This window comes from Athene noctua, chromosome 18 (genome assembly GCF_965140245.1).
Source record: "Athene noctua chromosome 18, bAthNoc1.hap1.1, whole genome shotgun sequence".
Taxonomy (NCBI): Eukaryota; Metazoa; Chordata; class Aves; order Strigiformes; family Strigidae; genus Athene; species Athene noctua.
In genome coordinates this window covers 7,479,424-7,503,059 of record NC_134054.1, presented here as the reverse complement: position 1 = coordinate 7,503,059, position 23,636 = coordinate 7,479,424, and the positions used below count along the sequence as shown (strand labels likewise).

General features: G+C 57.8%; 1 protein-coding gene across 4 annotated transcripts in view; it reads right to left on the bottom strand.

The window, feature by feature from the left end:
- Positions 1-23,621, bottom strand: part of FDXR (ferredoxin reductase) — a 29,703-nt gene extending 6,082 nt beyond the window's left edge. The window contains exons 1-9 of one of the 4 annotated variants that reach the window (XM_074922016.1): positions 23,535-23,621; positions 21,174-21,304; positions 18,564-18,632; positions 12,247-12,584; positions 11,338-11,504; positions 10,610-10,790; positions 9,588-9,775; positions 8,820-8,999; positions 6,347-7,825 (exon numbers count right to left, since the gene is read on the bottom strand). In XM_074922016.1, coding sequence (XP_074778117.1) covers positions 7,676-7,825; positions 8,820-8,999; positions 9,588-9,775; positions 10,610-10,790; positions 11,338-11,504; positions 12,247-12,584; positions 18,564-18,580 — 1,221 coding nt within the window. In that variant the 5' untranslated portion in view covers positions 18,581-18,632; positions 21,174-21,304; positions 23,535-23,621 and the 3' untranslated portion in view covers positions 6,347-7,675. Of the gene's footprint in view, positions 1-361; positions 476-1,029; positions 1,153-2,415; positions 2,512-3,694; positions 3,793-3,884; positions 3,916-4,440; positions 4,508-6,346; positions 7,826-8,819; positions 9,000-9,587; positions 9,776-10,609; positions 10,791-11,337; positions 11,505-12,246; positions 12,585-18,563; positions 18,633-21,173; positions 21,305-23,534 lie in introns of those variants that run through there. The other 3 variants (XM_074922013.1, XM_074922014.1, XM_074922015.1) reach the window with 3 other exon arrangements.
- Positions 23,622-23,636: the final 15 nt, after the last annotated feature.

Sequence of the window (23,636 nt, the reverse complement as noted above, 5' to 3'; positions counted from 1 at the left end):
CAAACAGACAGCAACCCAGCCACTCTGGGCACCCCGGCCGATCCCTCTCACCCTCCTCCTGCAAGGGCATCTCTGGGAGCAGGAGCTGTTTTGGCCAGAAAGTCTCCACAGGCCAAAGCACAGCATCACCCCCCAGGTTCCCATCTGGCCTGGCCAAAACATGCTGCCAGCCTACAGAGCCAGCTAATCCGCTCTCACTGATGTGCAAATTGTTCACATTTCTACCATCTAAGAAGGATTTAACATGGTGCCTGCTAATCTTTTCCAATTGCAGGCCTTTCAGGATTTAATCTGGAGCTGAATGCATGTGTTTAGATGCAGGACAGGGAGGAAGGGCAGGGAAACACATCACTGTACTCACATCCCGGTTCTCAGGCAGTCCATTGTACCAGCCCACAAACGCTCGGGCCGAATAAACACCAGAAAGATTCTCCCCTGGGATCCCCAGGACCCGGTTATCTTCAGCACCATAACTCTGAGGAGGGAGCGAACAGAGTCAGAAATGTCACCGTGCACAGGGTTAGATACCAAAACACAGATCTTCCCTTCCAGCTGCTGCCAGGGACCCTGCACAGCTGCCAACCCTTCCTGAGGGCTGGGATACTCAACGGAGGGGCTAAACACAGGAGCTTCATCCACTCATCCCCCCGGGCTCCAGAGCCAAACTTGACCTCCCCTTGGGCTGAGGCGGAGCATGACAAGCTGAGGACTGAACAGGAGGGACAAATCCATGTTGGGCTGAAACGGGTATTGGCCATCACAGGGAAGAGGTTCCTCAACCACTGCCCCTTGCAGCGGGGTTTCAGGGACGTGCATTTGCTGCTGTGCTCCAGAACATGCTCCCTGCAAGGCTTTGGACAAGCCTCGCAGCATGTGAGCTGTCCCAAGGTCGGGGAGTGTTCACCATGGTAATTAGGCACTCAGAAATGTCTCACCCAAACCCTCTTCCCAAGATCCCAGTGGGGAATAATGGTGCCCCGTGACTTCTGGGGAGCTAAGGCAGGCCTGGCTCTGAGGCACGGTACCCACCAGCACCACGGCGTGGTAAGCCTGCCGCAGCTCCGCCACCGTGACGTCCCTCCCCACGCTGACGTTCCCGTAGTAGGCGCAGCGCTCCGAGCGCGCCGTCTGCGTGAAGGCGTTGATCACGTTCTGCCGAGATCAAACAAGCGCCAGGGAGTTACGTCCCAGCCACGGTCGGGGCCAAGGCCTGCTGCTGACAGGAGGTCCCCATCCTCGTCACCCCCAGCCTTGAGAAGCTTCTCCCCCTCTCCAAGTCAGTTATTCTGAGACTCTTATCTGACAACAGCCACAGATAATTCACACAGAGATAAGCACAGCTGTGACTTGGCACTCTTTCCACCACCCTTTGTGGAAAAGAAAATCCATCTTTTGCACCCACCTAGGGAGGGCCCTCTGATTAAACCCTGCTGTAGGAGAAAACTCCTTCCCAAAGGTGAGGCTTAGTTCCTCCAAACAACCCCTTCTATCAAGGGTGCTGCCTGCCAGACCCCCCCCTGCCAGCCTCTCATCTCAACCCTTCCTGAAATCCACTTCATCAAGAGAGGACACAGAGGAGGATGGTACCCAAAGCCTTTTTTTTTTTTCTGAGCTATTTGGGCCACACAGCAAAACAACCACCTCTTCCCCTGCAGCTCCCACTGGACTCAGCCTGGTAATAGGACAGATACCACTGTACTGGCGACACTGCCCCAAACCCACACCCGTTATGTCCACTCCTCCTCTCTCAGCTCAAAGGGATCCAGGCATTTTTGTCTGATGACGTCCAGGGATTAGAGGAAACCATCACAAGATATTGCTGCATCTGGATCTCCTGTGTCCTACCACTCCAACCACCTCCACCCCAGGTCAGACACAGCAGATAAACCTGGGAACAACTCACACCCACTGCAAGGCAAAGGAAAATGGTTGATTTCAAAGAGCTCCTTGGCTGAACTTCTCCTTGCCCAGGTGTGCATCTACAGCCCAACTCCATCACCCCTAATAGCAGATCTGTGCATTCCCAGGCACCCAGAAGGGGCACAGACTGATCAAAGGCAAACAGCAACTGCAGCGAGCAGGCAAGATCCTGCCAGCATAGTTTCCTGGTACAAAGAAACCCCTCTGTGCTCCTTGGTCTTGCTCTAGGCCAGACTGACCAGCACCAGGAGCAGCATTTCCCATCACAAGCCCCTCTTTTGACCCACTGCCCAGAGCCCTCTTTGTCCCATATCGCCCAGCCACGGCCTTGCTGGGTCTCAGCACGGACAAGGAGGAGATCTGGACGTCTCCAGTGTGACAGCTCCACACCACAGCGAGCCCTGAGGCACCATAAAGGACAGCGACTGCCTCCCCTGCACCCACCACCACCGCCACCCTCAACTGCACAGACAAGGGGAGGAAGCCAGCACCAACCTTCACTTCGGGGTGGTCTGGGGCCACCCCAAAACGGACGAGCCCGAAGGGAACAGGCAGCTTCTCAAAGATGTCCACTCGAGCCCCGCCGTGGTGCTGCAGGAGAAGGAAGTCACGGTTAAGGGATGAGGACAGAAAGGCCACATGAGCCCAGCAGCTCAGGAGGGACACACAACGTTTGCCTGCTCCTGAGGGAAATATGGAGCAGGAGGGAAGGTTGCATCAAGATCCCAGAGCCAGAAACAGCCTCTTCCAGACTCTTCCATGCACACGATGATGCTGTGCCTGTTACTGCCAGCTCAGACCGCAAGGTGTAGTGAAGAGCGTGACCCCAACCACCACCAAGTACATCTTGTGGGGAGCGCCATCCTCCTACCTACCCCACAGCTCCTCTTCCCCACTAACTTGCTGGCTGTCCAGTACCCGGGAAGCTGACAAAAGAGCCCCCACACTGGCTAGCAAGCAGCCAGAGCAGCACCCTGGGTGCTGGTGAGCCTGCCAGGCTGGCTGCCAGGCCCCCACAGAGGTGCCCGTGCCCTGAGATTCCCCTGAGCTGAGTCACCTCAGGGTCGGAGCTTTAGACAGATGTTTTGCTGCAAGGCTTTTGTTATCTTGTATTTTGAGTCAGCCTCTTCCAGGAGATTAAGCAGCCCTGAAATTTGTCCCTGAGGCTTAGTAACAGCTATTTTCCAACACATACTGGAGACAACACAGCACAGTCTAATGACGGGGTTAAGCTGCTGCATCTCTGGTTGGTGCCAGCAGCCCAGTTCTGTGCTCAGGTCTCATTTCCCAACAGAGACCCGACTGCCCAAAGCACTAATGATTACAGACACCAGGTAAAGGATTACCCGTGCACCTTAATTCCACTGAGGAAGGCAGGAGGGCAGGTCCTGCACATTCCCTTTAACACACAGTTAATGTCACCCCTGTTGTGTGACAACAGCTCCAAGCCAGGCAGATCTCTGCTGCTTATTTGATTCTAGAAAAATCACTTGAGCTGAACTTACAGCAACCCAGCCAGGCCTGGGTCTGGTCCAAATGGCCCCGGGGCAGGGAGGACAGAGGCAGCAGTGCCCACCCCAGGCGAAGGGGCCCAGGAGGACCCAGTGAGGTCTGGGCTGCCCCAAGCAGCCCCCCAACAACACAGACCTGGCTGGAGTGGGGTCAGGAGCCCACAGAACCACTCCCCAACCCCGTCAGAGCCAGGCAGCATGGAGATACCCCCCTCAGCAGGCAGGTGCCTGCCCTCACACGGGGCTAAATCCCACCCCGGTACCTTGAGGATGTGCTGAGCCGTGTAAAACCCCGCGGGCCCGCTGCCCACCACGCAGACACGAGGAGCCGGGGCAGACGAGGACAGCCACCGCTTGAGACCTGGAGGTGTGAAGGACAGAGAGGACATGAGGCCGCAGGAGGTGCCGACTCCCAGGGCTGGCCATAGCCCTTCCCTCGAGCCCAGCACCGACCCAGAGGGACTCGTCCCCCCGCGCCGGCCATGGCGTGCAGCCGGGCGGCAGCGCTCGGTCGGGGTTTATGTACGAGCCCGGCGACGCGGCCCCGGAGAGGTTTGAGGCGGAAACACCTCGAGGTCAAGGCCAGCGGCCCCCGCGCTGGGCCAAGCCCGCGGCCTTGGCGCTTACGGCTGGGCCGGGATGGGGCCGGTGGTGCCAGAGGGGCTGTCTGCTGCCCCGGAGAAGGGCACCAGAAAGCACCATACCCGAGACACCCCCGGCCTCGTGCACCGGCAGGGGAAGGGGCGTCCCGGTCCCGGTCTCGGCCCTAAGGGTACCGAAGCCCCAGTACTCCCGCCCCGGAGCACGGTGTCCCCCGGCCCCGCGTCCCTCACTTCCCCAAGGCTGGAGCACGGGCCTGCCGGGCACGGTGCCCACAGCCGCTCAGGCCCACAGCCCCGGCTCTCCCGGTCCCGGCTGCCCCCGAAGCCCCGGTCCCGCCGAGCCCAGCACACGTGTCCTCCCCCCCGGTGCCGGTTGCCCCGTGACGCCGCCAGGCCCCGCCCCTCACCGCTACCGCCCCTCCAGCACGCGCCGCCCGGTCCCATCCCGGCCGCCGCCGCCGCTGCCGCCACCGCCGCCGCCCCGCCCCTACTCTCCGCCGACCAATCGCGGCACGGGAGAGCGCGCTGCTTAGCATAACCCCGCCCCCTCAGCGCCGCGTGGCCCCGCCCCCTAGCCGGCAGCCAATGGCGACACGCAGTAGCCACCGCGGCAGGCCGGAAGCGAGCGGTACCATAGAGAAGGAAGGACGGAGAGGCCGACTCGCGGCCGGTCTTGCCGCCGCTCTCGATGGCGAGGCCTCCGCGGTATCCCGCCTGCCTGGGGCTCCCCCATCAGCACCATCCCGGTGGCTGCTAAGTGCGTTGTGCCCCTTTATTGCCAAAAGTGATTAACTGCGGAGGTCTTCCGCGGGAAACCGAAGCTCTGACTGAGTTTAAGCACACCACTGCGCAGCCGTCCACCCCTGGCCAGGAGGGATCCACAGCATCCCCTCCGTAAAGGATAAAACACTAGTGCCGGAGGCAGCGGATAAATGCTGCTGCCAGAGCTCCCCCCAGCCTCCCCCACGGTCCCTGCTTTATTTCCTCCTTAATCCACATCACTCGGCTTATTTCAAACTACCCACACCTCCTGTGCAGGAGCACCCCATCTTGCTTCAGCCCCTGAGCAATGTTCCAGGCAGGAAAATCATTCTCTGTGGGCCCAGGAGATGTTTAAGGGTTGTACAGATGCCAAAGCATGCAGACAAGCACTAACGGGGCTTTTTAAAAGCAATTAAGACCGAGAGGAGTTTACAGCTAGAAGCTGATTTTAATAAGGGTCATAAAACCCACACGCTTTCTCGCACAGTCTTGAAAATGAGTTCATGGCTTTCTGCAAAGGCATGCTGAGCATGGCAGCTGGCCATATGCTTCCGTCTGCATCCGCTCCTTCAGGGTGTTTGCAATGAGGACCAGGATTTCCGACAGCTTCAGTGCCTGTGCTCAGAGCCTCCAGCCTTAGCTCAACACAGCCATTACCAACTCATTGCTCAGAGAGGCGAGGCTGGAGGCACAGTTCCAAATATCAGCATTAATATCATCCACAAAAAAAGCATTGAGTTTAAATCTGGGCCATCACTTGAGGCAGAAATTTGCGGGGTTCTAAGCACAAGTCAGAAATCTCCCTTTTCCCCATTAACCTCTGCTACATCTGCCACTTCTGACAGGGAATAAACTACATATTTCCCAAATCACAAGTAACGTCCCGCTGGCTGAAGGACCTGTGAACACTTGCCTTTAGATGGCACTGCGTTAAACAATATCCATGAAATCCGGCTGAGGACAGGGCTGTTGTTCCCACCAATGCTTAGAAACATTTTGGGATTGATCTCTTTGCAACAGGGGAGGAGAAAGAGCATTCTGTGCCCACAAATGGGGACACGTGAGGCTCAGATTACCCCAGCTGAACCAAAAGCACCTCTAATACGTGCTCAGCCCCCTCCTTGGTGGAGCCAGGAGCGCCACTAATTTGGCACATTTAGCATAATTTAACTCTGATACTCAATTAAGAAATTAATCATGAGGGAAGGAGTGCACCTCTGGGGAGGGTCTCTGCCACCCTCCAGCCCTGGGTGACCCCCCAGGAGCACTCAGGCCATTTGGTCCAGCCACCTCCCACAGCTTCCTCCCCACCTATAGACCCGACATAACCCATGCTCAAAGGGCGAGAATTTGCCCTTTGGATGTTTCACAATGTTCTGGATTGATAAACCTGCATGGGGCCAGTTAGAGGTGACTCAGCAATGCCACCAGCCCAGGGCATCAGCATCCCCTGGCCCCCAGCCCAGGATAAATCAGTAATTCCCTGTTTCTGGTGCCAAAGGGGTCACACTGGATGGATCCAGGCCCAACTTTCCCCACCTCCAAGTCTGGATCTGCTACACAAGGACATGCTGTGGCCATTCCGGCTCCAGCCCCACGTCACAGTGGCCACATGGGGACCCTTCGACAGTGGATGTCCCTGCAATCGGTGAAGGAGAACATGGGAGGACAAATACCATGGACTGTCTCCTGCAGCCGTCACTCTGCCACGGGCCAGGACCAGAGCAGAGCATCCCTGTGCCTCAGGACACATTTGCAATGTAGAGCCCTATAAATCCCAGTTGTGAGGCTGAGGGGGTCCAGTCCTGGTCGGGGGGACAGCATGAATCAGGGAGCAAAACCCCAGGCTCAGAGCAAAGCCTCCCAAAGCTCAGGGCCAGCACTGACTTCGGTGTTGGTCCCACTTGGGCCAGTTGTCTTTTCCGCTGCCAGCTCCCCACTGTGACACTACGCTTGGACTTTGTCATAGGTCTGGCAGGTTTGGAACAGCAGAATGCCCTGGGAAAGCCAGGGACGTCATCCCAGAGGGGGCTGGAACTGGCCACGTGAGCATCCCACCCACTGGCAGTGGCTCAGTGGGCCGAGTTCACCCTCCCTAAGCAGGAAAAGTCTCCCAAGCTCTGGAGAGCGGCCAGAGCCTCCAGCAGGTGATTCTCCCACTAAACTCGCAATAGCAATTACGATGTCTGGGGTCACCTCTGGCACACCAATACCGATACCCCACAAGGGGAGAGGGTCTTTCCCCCAGCCCTGCCTTGGGCACTGCAGGATACCAGCACGATTTGCTCTGGCAACAAAACCCAGTAATAAAGAAGATGCACTTCAACATGTTAAGGCTGAATTTGCCAAATCATTATTCCTACAAGGGACTGATTTACCCCAAAAGTCAAGCAAAGTGCAGGCAGCAGTGACACAACCCCCTCCCCACAATTAACCTTTTCCCTGAGCCCCCGACCACACATTTTCAGCCCCTTCCTACGGATCTTGGCAGCTCTCAGCCAGAAACCAGCTCCAGAAGCTCCGGTCACGGTGCCGCATCCCCAGCTGCAGCCCCCCAGGTCCTGCTGCAGGGAGACCCCAGCCAGCAGATGGAGGTTTTCTCTCCCTAAGCGTGAAAGCAGAGTGGATAAAACTAAGCCCTGGCTGGGAATAACTGGGGGACACCCCCCTCTTTTCCTGTCCCCGGCGTTGCACCGCCCAGCTCTCCTCCTGCAGTGGCTCTGTGCATCATTATCTAGCCAAAAGCAAGACATCAGGGAGAGATGTTTCCTACGTGATGGTTTTATGGAGGCGTTTGTCTGTGAGCCCTGATCCTGCTAAAACCATCCCTGCCACAAGTGCCCCATGGGAAACAGCCCCCCGAGTCCTGGGGCCCCGTCCTCACTGGATGCCCACCAGCTCCGTTATGGGGGGAGCGTGGACCATCAGCTCCTCGTATCTCTGCAGGAAGAGCTGGAGCCGGGAGATGTAGGTGTCTTCATTGTATGGCAGTTTCTTCTGCTTCAGATACTGGGAGACGATGGGTTTGATCTGCAAAGACAAAGGCAAAATCACCTCCATGGGGGATGCCCCAGTGTTTGTACAAGGTTCCCAGCCTGAGGCATTGCCGAGCTCCCCGTAAGGTGCCCAGAAAACCCGTCCCACATGCCCAAAATGGGGCTGGAGACCGCAGCACCAGCAAGAACATCTTTACCATGAAAATTAAGAGGAAGGTGGTTTCTGATTGCAGCAACACGGGGATTCCACCCTTGTAAAACACCTTTGTACGGCTCTGGATTAGGAGAGATGCTCTAATGAGGCTTTTAACGAGTGCCAGCCACGCATGCTCATCACTTGCACCCATCGTTATTCCCACATGCCCACACAGCCAGCTCAGCAGCAGGGCTGGGAGGCTGCTACCAGCTTAATTACCCCTTCCCTGAAACACACCTTTGTGGGAGGCAGGTCCTACCGGCCCCCTGAGCTCAAGCAAAGGGCATGACCCAAAACCCCCTGGTGCTCCTGCTCCCTCTATTACTATTACTTAATTTTTCCCCTGACCTAAGACTGAAAATAAGTACATGGCATTTAATGAGTGGAGATCCCATGATGAAGGGCAGTGCATGGACCTGCCCTGGGATGCCCTCAAGCAGGGGCAGCACTCAGAGCCCACGTTTTGAACACACCCCCCACCTCAGAGCAACAAGTAAGGGCATGATGAAAATTATGGGGGGTTTTGCCTGAACGCTGGCTGAACCAAAAGCCAGGTTATGCAGTGCTGGAGATGCTTTCCCAAGGGAAGAGTTGGGAGGATCCTGGAAGGTTGCTGCTGGCTGGAATGGTGACCAGGGGATGGAGCAGGGAGTGGAAACACAGGAGAAACAAGAGTGGGGATGGAGGGAGGTGGGTTAGGGGCTGTTGCAAAGCAGTGAGAAGTTTCTAGCATGGGGGGAGCAGTGCAGAGGGTTCTGGTGGCAGGAAGATGGATGGTCTCGTCCCCATGTCACCCCCCAACATGCTGGTCTGCCCCGCAGGGCTGTCTCACCTTGAGGCACATGTTGTCAGAGAGGCTGGGGAAGAGGTGATGCTCCACGTGGCAGCTGATGAGCGAGTGGCCGAAGGACCAGTCGAGCAGGGCGTTGCGAGGCAGGTTGAGGACGCCCAGGCTCATGAGATGGATCCGCTTGGGCTTCCGATCAGCCGCGAACATGGGAAGGCCGATGTGCTGCAGGAGAGGCAGGGTGGGCACCCCGCAGCACCCGCCAACCCCCAGACCCTTCCCAGAGGAGCCAACCACTGCTCCAGTCATGTGAGGGCACGAAAAGTGCCAGCCAGGCTGAGCCACGTTTTTGGATTTGCCTGCAACCCCCGAGCTGGGTTTGTCCCTAAAGTCACCCCATCCTGTGCTTGTCTGTCCACGGAACCACCAAGGAGCACTCAGGCTCTGTCCCCACAACGCATCCCCACTTTGAGCCACCAGCCTCTCACTGTCCCAGGACCTGTGATACCAGCTCCACCTACACACACAAACACACCAAACCCCAGTCCTGCAAGCCGCCACAGAGGACATGACCCTCCAGCCCTTCACACCCATCTGCCCTGATGTTCTCCCAGGGCCACCACTTTCCACTCCAGGACCACCAGCCTGATCCTTCCCATGACAACATCAGCACGAGGGACGTGACAAGAGAGGCTGCTCGCCTTAAGCTGACACAAGCCCCAGCCAGCAGCATCAGGGCTATGTCACCAGTGCTGGGTGGTGGCTGGCCCATCTCCAGTGCCATCGGGACATCCTGGAGCTTCAGGTGTCTACCTGGAATATGTTGACATGGATGTAGGGATGGGCCAGGAGGGACCGGGTGAGCAGCATGCAGAGCAGGGCGGACCACGGTGACTGGAAGCCCGAGACGTGGAGCAGCACCCAGTAATGGCAGTAGAGACCCAGAAACATGCAGCAGAGGGTCCGGAGAGCTGCTTTCCACTCCACGTTCCTCAACAAATCTGTGCAAGGAAGAAGAGGCAGCACATGGGCAAGGTGCTGATGATTCCCCACCACTGCTGCTCCAGGGACTGCCTGGCATGACAATAAATCTACAGCCCATCCCATTCTTCATCTCCCTTTCCCCACCCTCCAGGTTGGCCCAAAACCCCAGCCCTGCTGACCTGCTGGATTTTGGGGCTGGGGCCTGTAGTTCCCCCAGGGCAGTGGGGCAGAGGCTCCAACTGTGCGTCATCACATGGGAATTCGGCTGCATCTTCATTTCTTACAACTTGCCAGGTCATTGTCTGTGTTTTTGGCATTGCCCTGAGCTGTGTGTTCAGCCCAACGGGCTGGGCCTCCTCAGCCTCTTACTATTTTCTAGGCTCTTCTCCCCGATCGTTTTCTGGCACCATTATTTTCCCTAAGCCATTGCCTCATCTGCCCAAGCTTGTTGCATCCTGTCCCCTGCAGACCCCCACACCTTCACCTGCCATGCAGTCAGCAAAGTCACCGTGATGCTCTGACCAGCCAGAGACCTACATGTGATGCTGAACCCTGCTATGGCCAAGGGTCTGAATCAAGGGTGAGCAAACCTAGGGCACTTCAGGCTCATGATGGCTTTTCCAACACAAGAAAATGTGAAGCGTTTCTGAGCACCAGAGGGATGAAGCAGATGCCTTCCCTGAAGCAGATGCAACATCACCTGCCTTCACTGCAGCCCTGTGTCCCACCATGGACTGGTGTAGTTAATGTGATGCCTCCAAATGAAGCAGGACCCTTTGGTGGGGTGAGACCTGGATGGTAGCAAGCTTATCATACCCAGCACCCCATCCCAAGGCGTTTGAGACACATACCAAGTGCAACCAGAGGGGTTATGATGGGCACTGCAAGAGGCGCGATGAACATGTAGACGTAGCGGTTCAGGAAAGGAAGCTTCCAGGTGCTGGAGTCCCCCAGGCCGATGACATTGGTGTAACCATGGTGGATTTTCACATGGTTGTATGTGGCTTGCTCAACCGTGAAAGCTGAGCAGAGCTGGGAGGGAAGAGAAAGGAGGAGATGCCAACAGCCACAGCACCAGGGTCAAGCACCACCTGGCTTGGACTCAGAGGAGAGGTGCTCAGGGGAGATGCTCCACACTCAGCGGAGATGCTCTGCACCCAGGGGAGATGCTCTGCATCCCACAAACTCCAAGCCAGTCTGGAAATGTACTTCTTAAAAGTTAAGCACTGGAAACCATTCCCACCATTCCCCACAACTCATTATCCTGCTCTGCACCCCCACAGCCAAGACCGACACAAAACCCCACAGCCCAGAACACCACAGGAGCCACCCCCAGCTGGGGGCTCAGCCCCCACCCCGCTGCCTCCAGGCAAAGCCCCACAAGCAGGGATGATCCTGATGCTCCCTGGTGTAGCATCGCTTTTCATTTAACCCTGCTGCACATGGATCAGGAATTGGATTCATCTTGTGAAGATGAACAGTGGCTGTTCCTGATGGGCTTGAGGGTGCTGGCAAGGTGCTGATGAGGCGGGGGGGGCGGGGGGGTGGGCTGATACCTGAACCCCCCATCCCTGCTCACCTCAATGAAGAAGATGGCCCACACTTTGCCCCAGGACTTGGACTCGGTCAAGGCGTTGTGGCTGGCCAAGTGGCTGCCCTTCACAGTCAAGGTGTGATGCACCACGCCGAGGGTGAGGACACCCACCAGGAAAGGGGTGGCCTGGGCTGACCGCAGGCACAGGAACCCTACAGAGAAACCAGCTGGGCAGGAGCTCGTGCTCCTCCTCACCTCTCCCTGCTCACGGCTGGGCTGGAGCTGTTGCTACACCCAAACATGCCAGCCACTGCCCTAAACCTGTTTTTCAGACATAGTTACAGGTATTTAAACTGCCTGAGCCAGAAAGCTTCCCTCCACACTGCCCTGCATGGCTGGACCAGCCACGCTCGCCACCATGCTGAAGGTTTGGCCACTTCCAGCTGCGATGTCACCAGGTTCTGCTGGTCCCATCCCACAGCTCTGGCTGGGATCCCACTGGTGACAAATACGACCCTGACAGGATTTCAGCATCCCCAGGAGTTCAAAAGCAAGAGAATGCACCAGCTTCAGCTTTCCAACTGTGCTGCTGAAGCTCCGTGCTCAACCGTGTCTCACTCACCAGCCACGGCCAGGGCCACTGTCACCAAAACCACTACAGTTTCCCTGCCCCATGTCGGGACATGGATGGGACATGCTGCTCCCTGTCCTGCTGTGTGCCCATCTGCCCAGGCACTGTCCCCTCACCCCAGGCTGTACCCCAGGTGCTGCCATCACCTGCTATGGGTTTCCAGTGGGGTCAGGGTGCCCCATGGCACCGAGTGGTCACAGACTTAAAAGGCTGCTAATAGGCTTCCAGCACAAAGTTGTACCAGCAGTGCAAAAGCTGCGAGGAGGCAGCGGGACCCCCTGGGACCCCTCTGGATGCAGTTTGGGAGGGCTGAGACGTGTTACCTGCTGGGAGCAGGAGGAAGCTGCAGGCAAGGATGCTGATGTCCACGCCGTGCCGCTCCCACCAGCTGCTGCTCTTCACCACCTTCTGCACCAGCTCCGAGAGCTCGGCCATCAGGGCTTCCTCGTGCCGCCCTGCTCGCTGTGGGGTCCCCCCGGGCATCACGTCCCCGCCACCCAGCGCTGTCCCCGGCTCCCTGCCCTCTGCCATCGCCTCCATCCTGCTGCTGTCAGGTGCTGGTGTGCCGTGGAGCAGGGGGTCCCCGGCTCTGCTGACTTCATCGTTGACCCGCTGTCCCCTCTGCCTCACCGGGTCCCCATCCTCCAGCGGCATCTCCCTGCTGAGCAGAGGCCACTCAGGGCAGCACCCACGGAGGAGCACCCACAGCACCCCGACCCACTGCAGACGGGCTTCCCGGCTCCTTCTAAAGGACACGGGAAGGGCAGTGATGGAAAAATAATAAACAACCCGAGGAGGACGCAGACGGGGGAGACAGCCAGAGAGCCACCCAGCCTCCCACACCAGGGACACCCCAGCCACCACCCGGCCACCGCAGCCCCCTACTCACGCCAGCCCTGGCACGGTGGCTCTCCCGGCGTTGGCCGCCCCGGCCAGCCCGCGCAGCACCGCACACCGGTGCTGTACAGCAGCGATTTGGAGAAGGGAGGAGCAGGGGAGGACAGGGAGGAGGGCAAATGCAGATTAGCAATGGTAATAATCCGCCCTGGCGGCCCATTTCGGGGAGCAGCCGTTGCGGCAGGGCCATGGGGAGGACACTGGGCCGAGGGCACGGGGAGGCAAGGGCGGCGGAGGAGGGAAGGAGTGGAAAAAATGATGGAGAGAGGCAGTGGAAATGCTGGAGACGAAGGAACGGAGTGCCAGAAATAGCCCCAAGAAACCCAAGCGGAGCACCGAGGACGGGGATAGGGTTTCGCTTCTGCCGGGGAGCAGGAGCAAACATAGCCTGTCCCGCCTGAGAGCCGTTTTGGGGAGAAAACCGGCCTTTTTCCACGGCAAGGAGCAGGCTGCGGGAAGGAGGGGGCAGTGCACGGCTGCGCAGCTGCCTGCCCGTCTGCCTGCCCCAACTGCTGCTGCCGAGCCGCTCGGCACCCTCCTCCGTGCTGGGGGGGACGCTGAGCTCAGGGGCACCCATCGGGTCACCCCAGAGCTGTGCCCAGCAGCCACGGCACGCAGCCCTAACCCCCACAGTGTCCCTCTTCTCTTCCAGGCTGTTTTCAGGAATTTGGTAAGAATTTCTTCCCTTTTCCATTGCTGCCTCCTGACTAATCACTCAGAGACAGCACAGCCACCCCAAAAGCTTTGGGGATGCCTGTGCACAGTCTGGGACCTCCTGATCCCAGTTTCTTTACAGAGGAAGGCCAAAAACACATCGCTTCTCACCGGGTACAGGATTCCTTCTTACTTTGCTATTTCTTCTAATCAAAAACAAAATCAGGTCAACTGATTCACCAAAACCTTGATGAACGCTGACATCTAACAAGTCCATAGACAAGGCTGGTTTGCTGTACCCACTGCTGGGGTACCCCAGCCCCAAACTGGGAGAGGTGCAGCACCTCCAGTAACAGCACATCACTGCAGCGACTCGCAGGGAAGCAAACCTTGCACCCAAGTTTCTCCAAGCCCCAGAGGACTGTCATACTCTGCACAAAAATTAATAACAATTAAAAAAAAAATCACACCTTCTGCAAAAGGGACAGAGCCAAGGGTGCATTAGAGACCTGCTGAGGTTTCATTTTGACTGTAAGAGCTTGTGTCATGAAAAATTCCCAAAGCCAAGAGCGCTAGTGAATTACAGCAGCATCTGAAGCCCAGCAAGCTGCAGGGCTGGCTGCAGCCAGCTGGGTCAGTGATTAATTCTGATACACAGTGTGGCTTTCATTACCTGCTCATTAGCAAGGGAAGCCTGTGGCCGGGAGAGCACCTATGGGTGCTGCTGGGCCAGGGGGAGGTGGATGTCAGACCCGACGGGTGCTTCAGGTGGGGCTGCTGGGTCCACTCCTGAACGATGACTTCATTACCATCATCACACCTAGGATGTCACTGCGCAGGATGGTGGTGGCACAGTGACAAAGCCCTGCTCTGAGGGTGCTGGGCTGCTCTTTGGTGGGGCCAAAGGTGAGCAGTGGTGGAGCTGCCATTGCACAAGTGCAGAACAGGGCAGAACTGGTTATGTGGTGGCAACCGAGGAGGAGGTGAGTATCAGCCACACTTCCAAGACCAGCATGAGCCATCAGGGTCCCACTGCAGCTGGCAGCGAGCATGCCAGCATGCACAGGAAGAGACAGGCACGTGGCATCGCTCAGTCCTGTGCTGCCACTGGGACCCGAGACCTCCTGGGAGAAGAGAAGAAATAATAGGTTGAAAATCATGTGGGAGAGGCTGAGTTTTGCCTTCTGGGGAAAAATGTCCAACCCATAAGAGCCTCTTCCTGGGAGCTGCAGCAAAGGTGGGAGTCACAATGCTCACAAGAGATCAGCAGCCATACAGAGAGTCTGCAAAGCCATAAGAAAGGCTGGCAGATTTGGGGTTATAGCCCTAAATCTGCCTCCTTGCTGCCTTGCAGAGCTCCATTTTCAAAAGAAACTTTTAAACCCCAGTTTATATCTGATTTTCCACCATGCGCAGGCCATGCCATGCCATCACACTGACCCCACTAAGACTTTAGGGATGAAAACAAATACTGACTTGGCCCTTGCACCATGAACGCAAACACCTCCAATTTAGCAGGAAAAACACATTAAAGACTCAGAAATCCTTCAACATGCAGCAGGGCAGCAGGAGGGGATCAGCGTAATCCCTGGAGCAGTAAATTCTTGCCGCCAGCTGCCGACCCTGCAGCCGTCCCTCGCCCCAGGCAGTACGGGGGTCCCACAAACAGACCCCGCTGCCTCTGAAGGCAGCTGCCAGCCCCGAGGGAGCCCCAAGGATCTGTCCTCCCATGTCACTGCTCCCAAATGAGGAGAGAATGCGCCATTTTAGCATGGCACAAGGGCACACATGCCAGGCTGATAGGACGCAGTGGCTGCAAATGCTCCCAGCCGATCCCCCTGGGGTCCCCCCAGCTTGTGGGACAGAACCCACTGCAGCCCCCAATGGGGCCTTTTCCAGTCCCAAATCCAGGAGTCATTTGCAAAAGTCACGGGGACAGAGCCCCCTTGGCAGACCCTCTAGCCCCACAGCCAACCATCCTGTGCGCCTTCCTCCACCTCTCCCCTGGCTGCCACAGCTGGACACCCCAAAGCCACCTTCCCCCCACTTCTGCCATCACTGGGGCTGGGGGATTTGCTTTTTTAATACCCTAGTTTGAGTGGGGTTCCCCCTCCTTGTCTTTTAGGCCAAGCACATTTGTGTAATTAATGTAATGAGGAATTAGTTACTACCGTGCTCTCCCCAGCAGGGAGAGCCTAAGCACGGTCCTCTTTCCCTTTTGGGGTCTGACAGAGCCACTGTGTCCTCAAGAAGGAGAAACTCGTGGGGTTTAACACCTCACCCCAAGCCTCTCCCTGAGCCTGACGGCTGAGTGAGGAGCTCCATCTGCAGGCAAAACCCTGTCTCCATCACCCCTGAAAAGAGCTCTGTTCCCCCAAATCCAGGCCCTGGCACAAGGGTGCTTGGCACATCCTCCACTCCGAGCAGTTCCCACGGCTGCTGCCAAGCCAGGAGCTCGGCCCCGGTTCCCACTCACCCACCCACACCGGGGCTGCCCCACGGCCAGCTGGGGCACCCCAAACCCTCCATCCCTGGGGCTCTGGGATGAGAAAAAAGTGAAGGACAAGCTCGGGAGCCTCAGGGCAGGCACCAGAGGGAGTTGCAGCTCCATGCAGCGGCGGCTCTTGCTGTCATTTTGCCAAAACCACGGGATGCTTAGCCCTGGGCTGGTGGACTCCCAAAAGGCAAGACGGAGCCTGATCTGTGTGCTGGGGCAAGGAGCTCTCAGGGGGGGTGGAACAGCCAGCGAGCCCCAGCCCACGGGGTGAAAAGTCCCCTCCCAGGGACCAAGACCTTGGGTGAAACCACAGCCTCTCTCCAGCTCCGATGGTGCCAGGCTGGGACGGGGCTGACAGGGGTGGTGAGATACCGGATCCGTCTGGAGCCCTTCAGTAGCCCACGTGCTCCTAGCCCTGTCAGGACGTGGCAAGGCCATGCTTTTAACCTTAAATAAATACCCTTCCAGGATGTCTTGCTGTTTGCAGGACACAAACAGCCACTTCGGGCAATGGAAAACTTCCCGCTGTGCTTGGCAGCTCCAGGAAGAAACTGGATCCCAGCGCTGGCTAATCTGGCCGATCTGTTTGTGCCAGCCGGCGTGGCACAGACCGGATGGCGGTGAGACGGGGCAGACAAAGCCCCACTGCCCTGTCTGGGGTCATGCACGGGCTGCCAGGAAGGCACTGTGGACAGAGGTCGATGGTCTTATTCAGGCTCTAGGTTGGTCCAATGTCACCTTGTGCTGCCCAGACACCTGGAGAGGGAGGCGGCTGAACAGTAGAGCCCCACAAAGGGCCCACACCCCCAGTGTCATTCACACCACCCTTTGTATCGCTGCCTTATTTTTCTCATCCCTGTTTGATTCCCAGATGTGTGCTGAGGGGGTCACATGTCAGGAATTACTCTGCTAAACCTCAGTGATATTCACCCTGGGATGAAAAGACCCGGCAGCAGCCAGGTACCGCGATGTCAGCTGAGCTCCTCGGTGCTGCAGGCTTTAGGGGCCACATGGTGTGGCAGGACCTGAGCCCTCCTGGCTCTGGGGTTGGGACGATGGTCCCCCATGTCCTGGCCAGGCCAGTGTGCTGCTGTGCTGCAGGGATGGACCTACTAGCATCCCCCAACTGCAGAGTGGGGACGGACCCACAGGGCTGCCCGTGTAGAGTGGGAGGCGCTTCCTTGCGTGGGGTCGAGCACATGCCTGGTATCAGCTACATCATGGAGGGGAACGCAACCACCTCCCTTCTCCCTGTTTCAGTAGCCAACTGCAAACACAAGAATCCCAAAGCTCAGGGGCAAGCCCCAGGTGTAAGTCTCTGCCTTCTCAGGGCAGCAGAGGCTGGTGCAGGAGGTTTATTTGAAGCCAGCTGTGCATGAAAACCAAACCCAGCACAAAGGCCTCCCTGAGCCCACAGAGCCCTGCCCAGGGCTCAGAGTCACAGCACCAAAACCCATCCTCACCCATGAGCACCCCAAATGCCCCCAGGGGACCTGCTGCATATTCACCACCGGCCCTTTAGGCCACCACCACTGGAATATCCTGATACCATACCCAGACTGTGTTTTCAGTTTTATATATCAGCAATGAATAAAGGAGTTGTCATCCACCCCCTGCTCCAGCGCGACTTAATTTCCAAAGCCTGGCTGGAGGTGTCAACTAATCACAGACTTCCTCCACTTAGCAGCTCAGGGCGAAGGTAATCACTGGTTTGGGTGCCTCTGCTCTTGCCCCGACCGAAACTGCTTGCCCCCACCCCTGTCCGTGGCGTCACTGCCTGGCCAGGTGTTACCCAACGCGAGCGCACAGTGGAGATGCCGTGGGCTCTGTCCTGCTCTGCTTCCAAAGTGCTGAGCCTGCTGCCAGTGGTACCACCATGAGATGGTTGAGGCCTCTCACCCGTGGGCCTGGCAGCTTTTTTGTGACCCTGGAGGGCTGGGGTTCTCGTCCTGACTACAATGAGTCCCAAGAAGGGAACCAGCCATCAGGCAGTGATCAGAAAGACACTCTTGAGCACGGTGCTGCACCTCCAGTCCTCAAAAATTACATTTTTCTTTGTAACCACAGCACTGCACAACCCGAGCCCCCCGAGCCCCTCAAGGTGCCTACCTGGTCCCCAAGCCCAAGCCAGCGGGGCCAGCCACGGCAGCTCCCCAGCATCCACCCACACAAAACTTTTACCGCTTGGTGTAAGCAGGGTAACTCCAGGCTCCATCCTCTGCCCTCTCTAGGAAAGAGGGATGTTTCCAACCTTCTTGGCATGCAGAGGGAAGATGAGGACCCTGAGAAGGTTGTGCCAGAGACGGCACTACCCAGCACTTGTCACCTCGAGCTGATTCATGGCCAAGCAAGGGCCGTTTGCTGGGGTGGCTCAGTGCCGCTATCCACGGCTGCTTTTCAGGGCCAGGGCTCCCTGACAGCTCCCACCACCAGCTTCATGGGCCAGAAGGGAAAGAGGCTGGGAAGGAGGGTAAGGGCTCGGAGCCAAGCCTCTCTTGCCTTCTCCCCCAGGAATACATGGACACTCTCTGGCAGGGCTCTTGTGTTTGCCCTGTTTAAGAAACCAGATCTAAAGTGAGCACAGACCAGTACCTGTGTCTTAATTCCATCGTTGTTCTTTGTGGAATCAGGAGATGCTGAATTCACAGAAACCAGAAATCCCTGCAAGACAGAAAGCTCCCTGCTCATTAAGAAGCCCATGAATGTCTTAACTGGCAAGAGGAGGGGTTGCATGATGCTGCCTCTGCACCCAGGATGGGCACTGCCCTCCGCTGTGCCCAGGACCATGCTCTGCCCTGGTGACAACTTTGCCCTTGCATGGAGGGTTGGTGCCACCCTGGGTGCAAACAGCAGTTGGGTGCCACAGTCCACAGGCAGGTGCCCGATCCCACGCTGCTCGGGCCGGAGGGGAGGCGAGGGCAGCCAGGGCTGTGATGTAACCTGGCGTGCCCGAGAGGCAGTGCCTGGAAGGGAATGAGCCGCCCAGTCGGTGTGGGAAGCCAATGCGCTGCGTCACTCCTTCAGGCTGGAAATCTGGTTGGGAGCCAAAGGGCTGCCTAAATCCAGCCGGACTCCAAGAACGCACCCCCATCTCCCCAGTTCTCGCACAGCTGTAACCTACTTCCCTGCTTTTGGCTGCTGCGGGGAGGTGGTGGTTGAGCCGAGGGGCTTGGGAGAGGGTCTGCTCTCCCAGCTCCATCACACACGGAGGGGCTCCATCTCCCTGCCAGGCTTGGGGATGCATCCAGCCAATAGCCCCCATGTCCACCCTAACCATTACACATGGGGCAGCCCCAAGCCCTGCACAAGGGGGACTGACTTTCTGGGGTTGATCTGTCCCAAGCCCACCTTCCCCAGAGAAGAGCCCGTCCTTCCCGAGGGGCACAGGCAGCCCACCAGAGCCCTGCCGAACTTGCCTCTCACAGGTGCCACCACACTGAGGGAAGTTTTGTTTCTTCTTCAAGGCAAGCGCCCAGATGCACCCTGCCAGCCAGAGGGATAACTCACACACTGCCTGGCAGCTATTTCATCAGCACGGCTGGACCCATAAAACCAGTTAGCTTGGAAAAACAGGGACTCTTCTAATAATACCTTTGGAGCAGTGGTGCTCTGGATCTCAGTCCACCAAGGGAATATCTGGAGGAGGTTGAGGGTCAGCTCTGGCTGGCACATGGCTGCATCCCCAGCCCTACCAGCAGCACCAAGCCAAGGAGTCATCCTCCATCACTAGTGCCTGAAAACTGGCATTTTGTAGCTTTCTAAGAAAACACAAATACCAGGAAAGTTGCTAATCCTGCAACCAGTTTTGCCACAAAAGCAGTCTCCCCAGCACCATTCCTCCAGCTTTCACCTTCCTACCATGTTGTGGAGAAATCCAAGGTGCTGCTCCTTAATCTCAGCCTGGGGAAGCAAGAGCCACCCTGACCCAAACAACCTTGATGGTGCATTTTATTAACAACTTCAGTGAGGCTCTGCTGGGATCGGGGTCAGCGGTGGCCGGAGCTCGCTGGCAGGAGGGCAAATTGGGGCAAAGCGAAAGAGGGAGGAGGCCCATGAAAAAAAAATAGGGCTTAGAATAGAAACCAGGTTAGGGATAAACTGTAGGTGGTAGGAGCTGTCATGGCAGGTAGAGCTGGCTGCGGCTGCCAGCCCAGGGGACCTGGGGGCCTCTGAGCTATCCTCAGCATCCTCACCAAGTTTGCATGGTTGCCAGTCCTCCAATTTTGGGAGTCGCTGGGCTGGAGGGCACAGGGGCAAGGGGGCTACAGTGAGAAGTCTGGGTGCAAAGAGACCAAGACCTCAGCCCTTGAACCGTCCCTTCATTCTGCAAAAGCTCTTCTGGCCCTTTGAATGGCCAGTGCTTGGGACTGCCCCTCCAGAGGGTCCTTGTTGCCCCAGGAGAGCTGCACCCAGGGCAGTGGGATGGAGACTCAGCGGAAACAGAATCTCAGATAGCAGTTCTGCAGAAAAAGGAGTAGGGTTTGTTTTTTGACTTTGTTCCTGAATGGGAAAAGAACAATCAACAATGAACCAAGCTGACCGCAAAGCGAGATAAGACTGACCTCCCGTGGTGCTCCAGGCAGCCGGATGAGCATCACCGGGCACTTGGCACAGCCCGGAGGGCTCCCCCAAAATGCACAGAGGACTCACAAGGTGCCACTGGCACCACCCTGGGACCTATCAGCCCAGAGAGCCCACGGGCGGCCAGATCCACAAACAAACACAGGAGTCGTCCCACAGCCACGTCCCCAGCTGGGCGCAGCCAGCTGGAGCCAGGCAGGGAGCTGATAGCGGGATTTGCTAAGCGAGACTGGAGGCGGTTCTGGGAATAACTCTGCTGCCTGGCATGATCCTGCTTCCCAAGCAGGATGTTGCCTTCCGGCACACGGCATAGGCGATGGCCCCGGAAAACCGGGTGATTTGCTGGGAGAAGTGTGACTAAGACTCATGGTTTTTCGGAAAAAGGGGTGAAACCAACCTCCTTGAAGCTGATGGAAAGTCCCCATGGAGTACCCCAGGTTCACCTGGCACATGGACCAGTGACTTTCCCCAGCCCATGGACCATTTGTCACTCAGGATTTCACTCCATCTGCTCCTGACAGGGGGAGAACCATGTCAAAAAACATCCCTGTGACTTCCATTTTCCCCAAACAGGAAGTCTCCCTTTTCCATAGTGAAAAGTCCTGTGGTCAACAACATTACCTTTCCAGAAGACAAGTCCACAGTGATATTGTGAGTGGGTTCCTGTGGCCATCCTCTGCCCCTCTGGAGTGCCAGGCATGTTGCCCTCAGTCCCTTGGGAAGGCTCAGCTGGTGGCAGGGCTGGTGGGGAGCTGGGGTGAGGAGGACATTTGAGGAGAGAGAGCAAGTGCTGCCAGCACATAATACCCAATAATTTTGGGTATTAATAATACCCAATCATTTTGGAGAAGAATCAGTGTAAAAAGGTGCTTTTTTTAGTCTTCAGTCCCAACACAGCCTTATCCTGCTGTCAAGTCTGGGACAGCTCTTGGCATCGTCTGCCCTTGGGGTGGTGGGGAAGGAAGCTTACCATCCCCTTCAGAGAGAAAGGCAGCCATCCTGTGTCACCTCCTCCAGCCCCTGGTGTCCATGGGATGCCTGGGGAGACCTGGGGACCTGCTCATGCACCCCTGGCACGGAAAGCCACCCAGGAGGCACCCACAGCGCCCAGCCCCTCCACCTTGTTCAGGGTCAAACCAGGCCCAGCTTGGGGATACTGGCCCCAGCCGCAGGACTGGTGCTCCCTGGGGAAAGGTGGTTTGAGCACGTGGCATCCCTGCCTGGCGGGGCTGAGAGCAGCCCCGGGCCGGGTGAGTAACGCCTTCGGCCGGCTGCCTTGAATACCGAGGGTTTATCTATCACCTGGTGCCGGCGGGTGAGGAGGCATGCTGCTCCGCTGGCACCTAGGGGCCCCTCTCAGCACCTCCAAAATGCCTCCTGGGGAGGGTCAGGGAGCCTCTTCCTGCTCCTCTGAATGGGGCTGACCCAGCTCAGCACCATGTCCCAGTGCCATCCCCTCGCTTTTCTGTGCCCTCTCCCATCCACTCACTCCAGGCAACTGGTCCCCATGCCCTGCTCTTGCCACAGCAGAGCACTTGCCACCTTCTTGCCAGAGACCCTGCTGCCCTCCACCCCAACAGCCCAGGATGTGTCTCTTGGGCACATGGACACCACCAAGACCATCTTCACCCATCTCCAGTTGGCTTTTGCCCCTCCATGGGTGCTGCCCAGCCCACTGTGCTCCTCCAGGAAGCCTGTATTTCCCCCGTGGGTACCACTCCAGAGTGCCACTGCCACTCAGGGCTTTCGTGAAGGATGCACAGCATGGGGCAGGGGCTGGGCTGTCCCCATTCCTGCAGACAGTATTCCAGAGTGAGAGCAGAGCTCCAGTCACAGACATGCTGATGCTGCTGCCAGCACCCTGCCTGCATGGGCTTGTATAACCTCTAACGTCAGACAGTGATGGGCCACGACTGAGCCAGCTTCTGCTTCCCTCCTTGCCTGCACCAGCCTGGCACCACAGCCATTCATGGGGCCCAAAGCTCCAGGGTCTCACTCCCTGGGGACCCCTGCAGCTGCTGGGTGCACCATGGGTCCCTCTGCCCAGCAGCCTTCCCACAGGGATACTGGTGGTTGCTGTCACCTGGTCCCCACTGCAACACAAGCATGCTCATCCTCCACCTCAGGACCCTTTGGGGCACGGTCCTCCTTCACATGGAGCATCCTTTGCTGTTGTCTTTGAAAGCAATCAGTAAAAAGGGATACTTCTACTTCTCCCAGGGGAGAGGGGGCAGGATGTGGCCAGGGCTGCTCCCTGGCCAGTGTGGAGATGAGCCCAGCACAGCCCCACAGGTGCCCAGAAAGCCTCCACCTCCCCAGCTGTCCCTGGCCTGCTTTCCAAACTCGATCAGCCAGGTTTCAGGGTGCTGGAGGTGTGCCAAATCACCAGGGCAGCAGGGCAAAGGCATTCCCTGGCACCAGAGCAGGCAGGACACTGTGCCAAGAACAGCACGCGTGGCTCATCTCCCTTTCCCAGCCCCCAAAACATGAGCAAAACCCCTGGGGAGATGTTGTCTGTGGGTGCAACCGGTGGCTGACTTGTGGCTGCCTATCAGTGCCGTCGAGGACTGCGTGGCCCCCACAAAACCCACAGCCGGGGTCCACACACCCCTGGGCATGGGTAGTCGAGCCCATCCGCTGCTGTTGAGGACCCACTGTTGCCCCTCAGGCATCACTTGCAGGTTGCAAAGTGCCGCAGGGTTTGCTTTGGTCCTTGGCGCTCTAACGTAAGGAAGCGGGCGCGCAGTGGGGATGAACCCTGCTTTGTAGGTCAGAACATGGAGGTGCAGGGCAGTTAGGGGATTGGGCTAGGTCAGCCCGTGAGTCAGTGGCAAAGGAGGGACCGGCGCGGCGGAGGCTTTATTAGCTGATGAGGGGTGGAGCAAGGCTCCGCAGGCAGGCGAGGAGCCACGCCAAGACACAGCATCGACCGAGCGGGGTCTCGCTCTCTCGCCCAACGCGTCCCCCAGCACCCCGACTCACCGGCGATGCGGCCCCGTCCCCGCTCCTCCTCCTCCTCGCCGTGCCCCTGAGGGGCAGCGGAGCCGCTCGCCCCCTGCCGCAGCCCTAAACTCGCCCACGGCG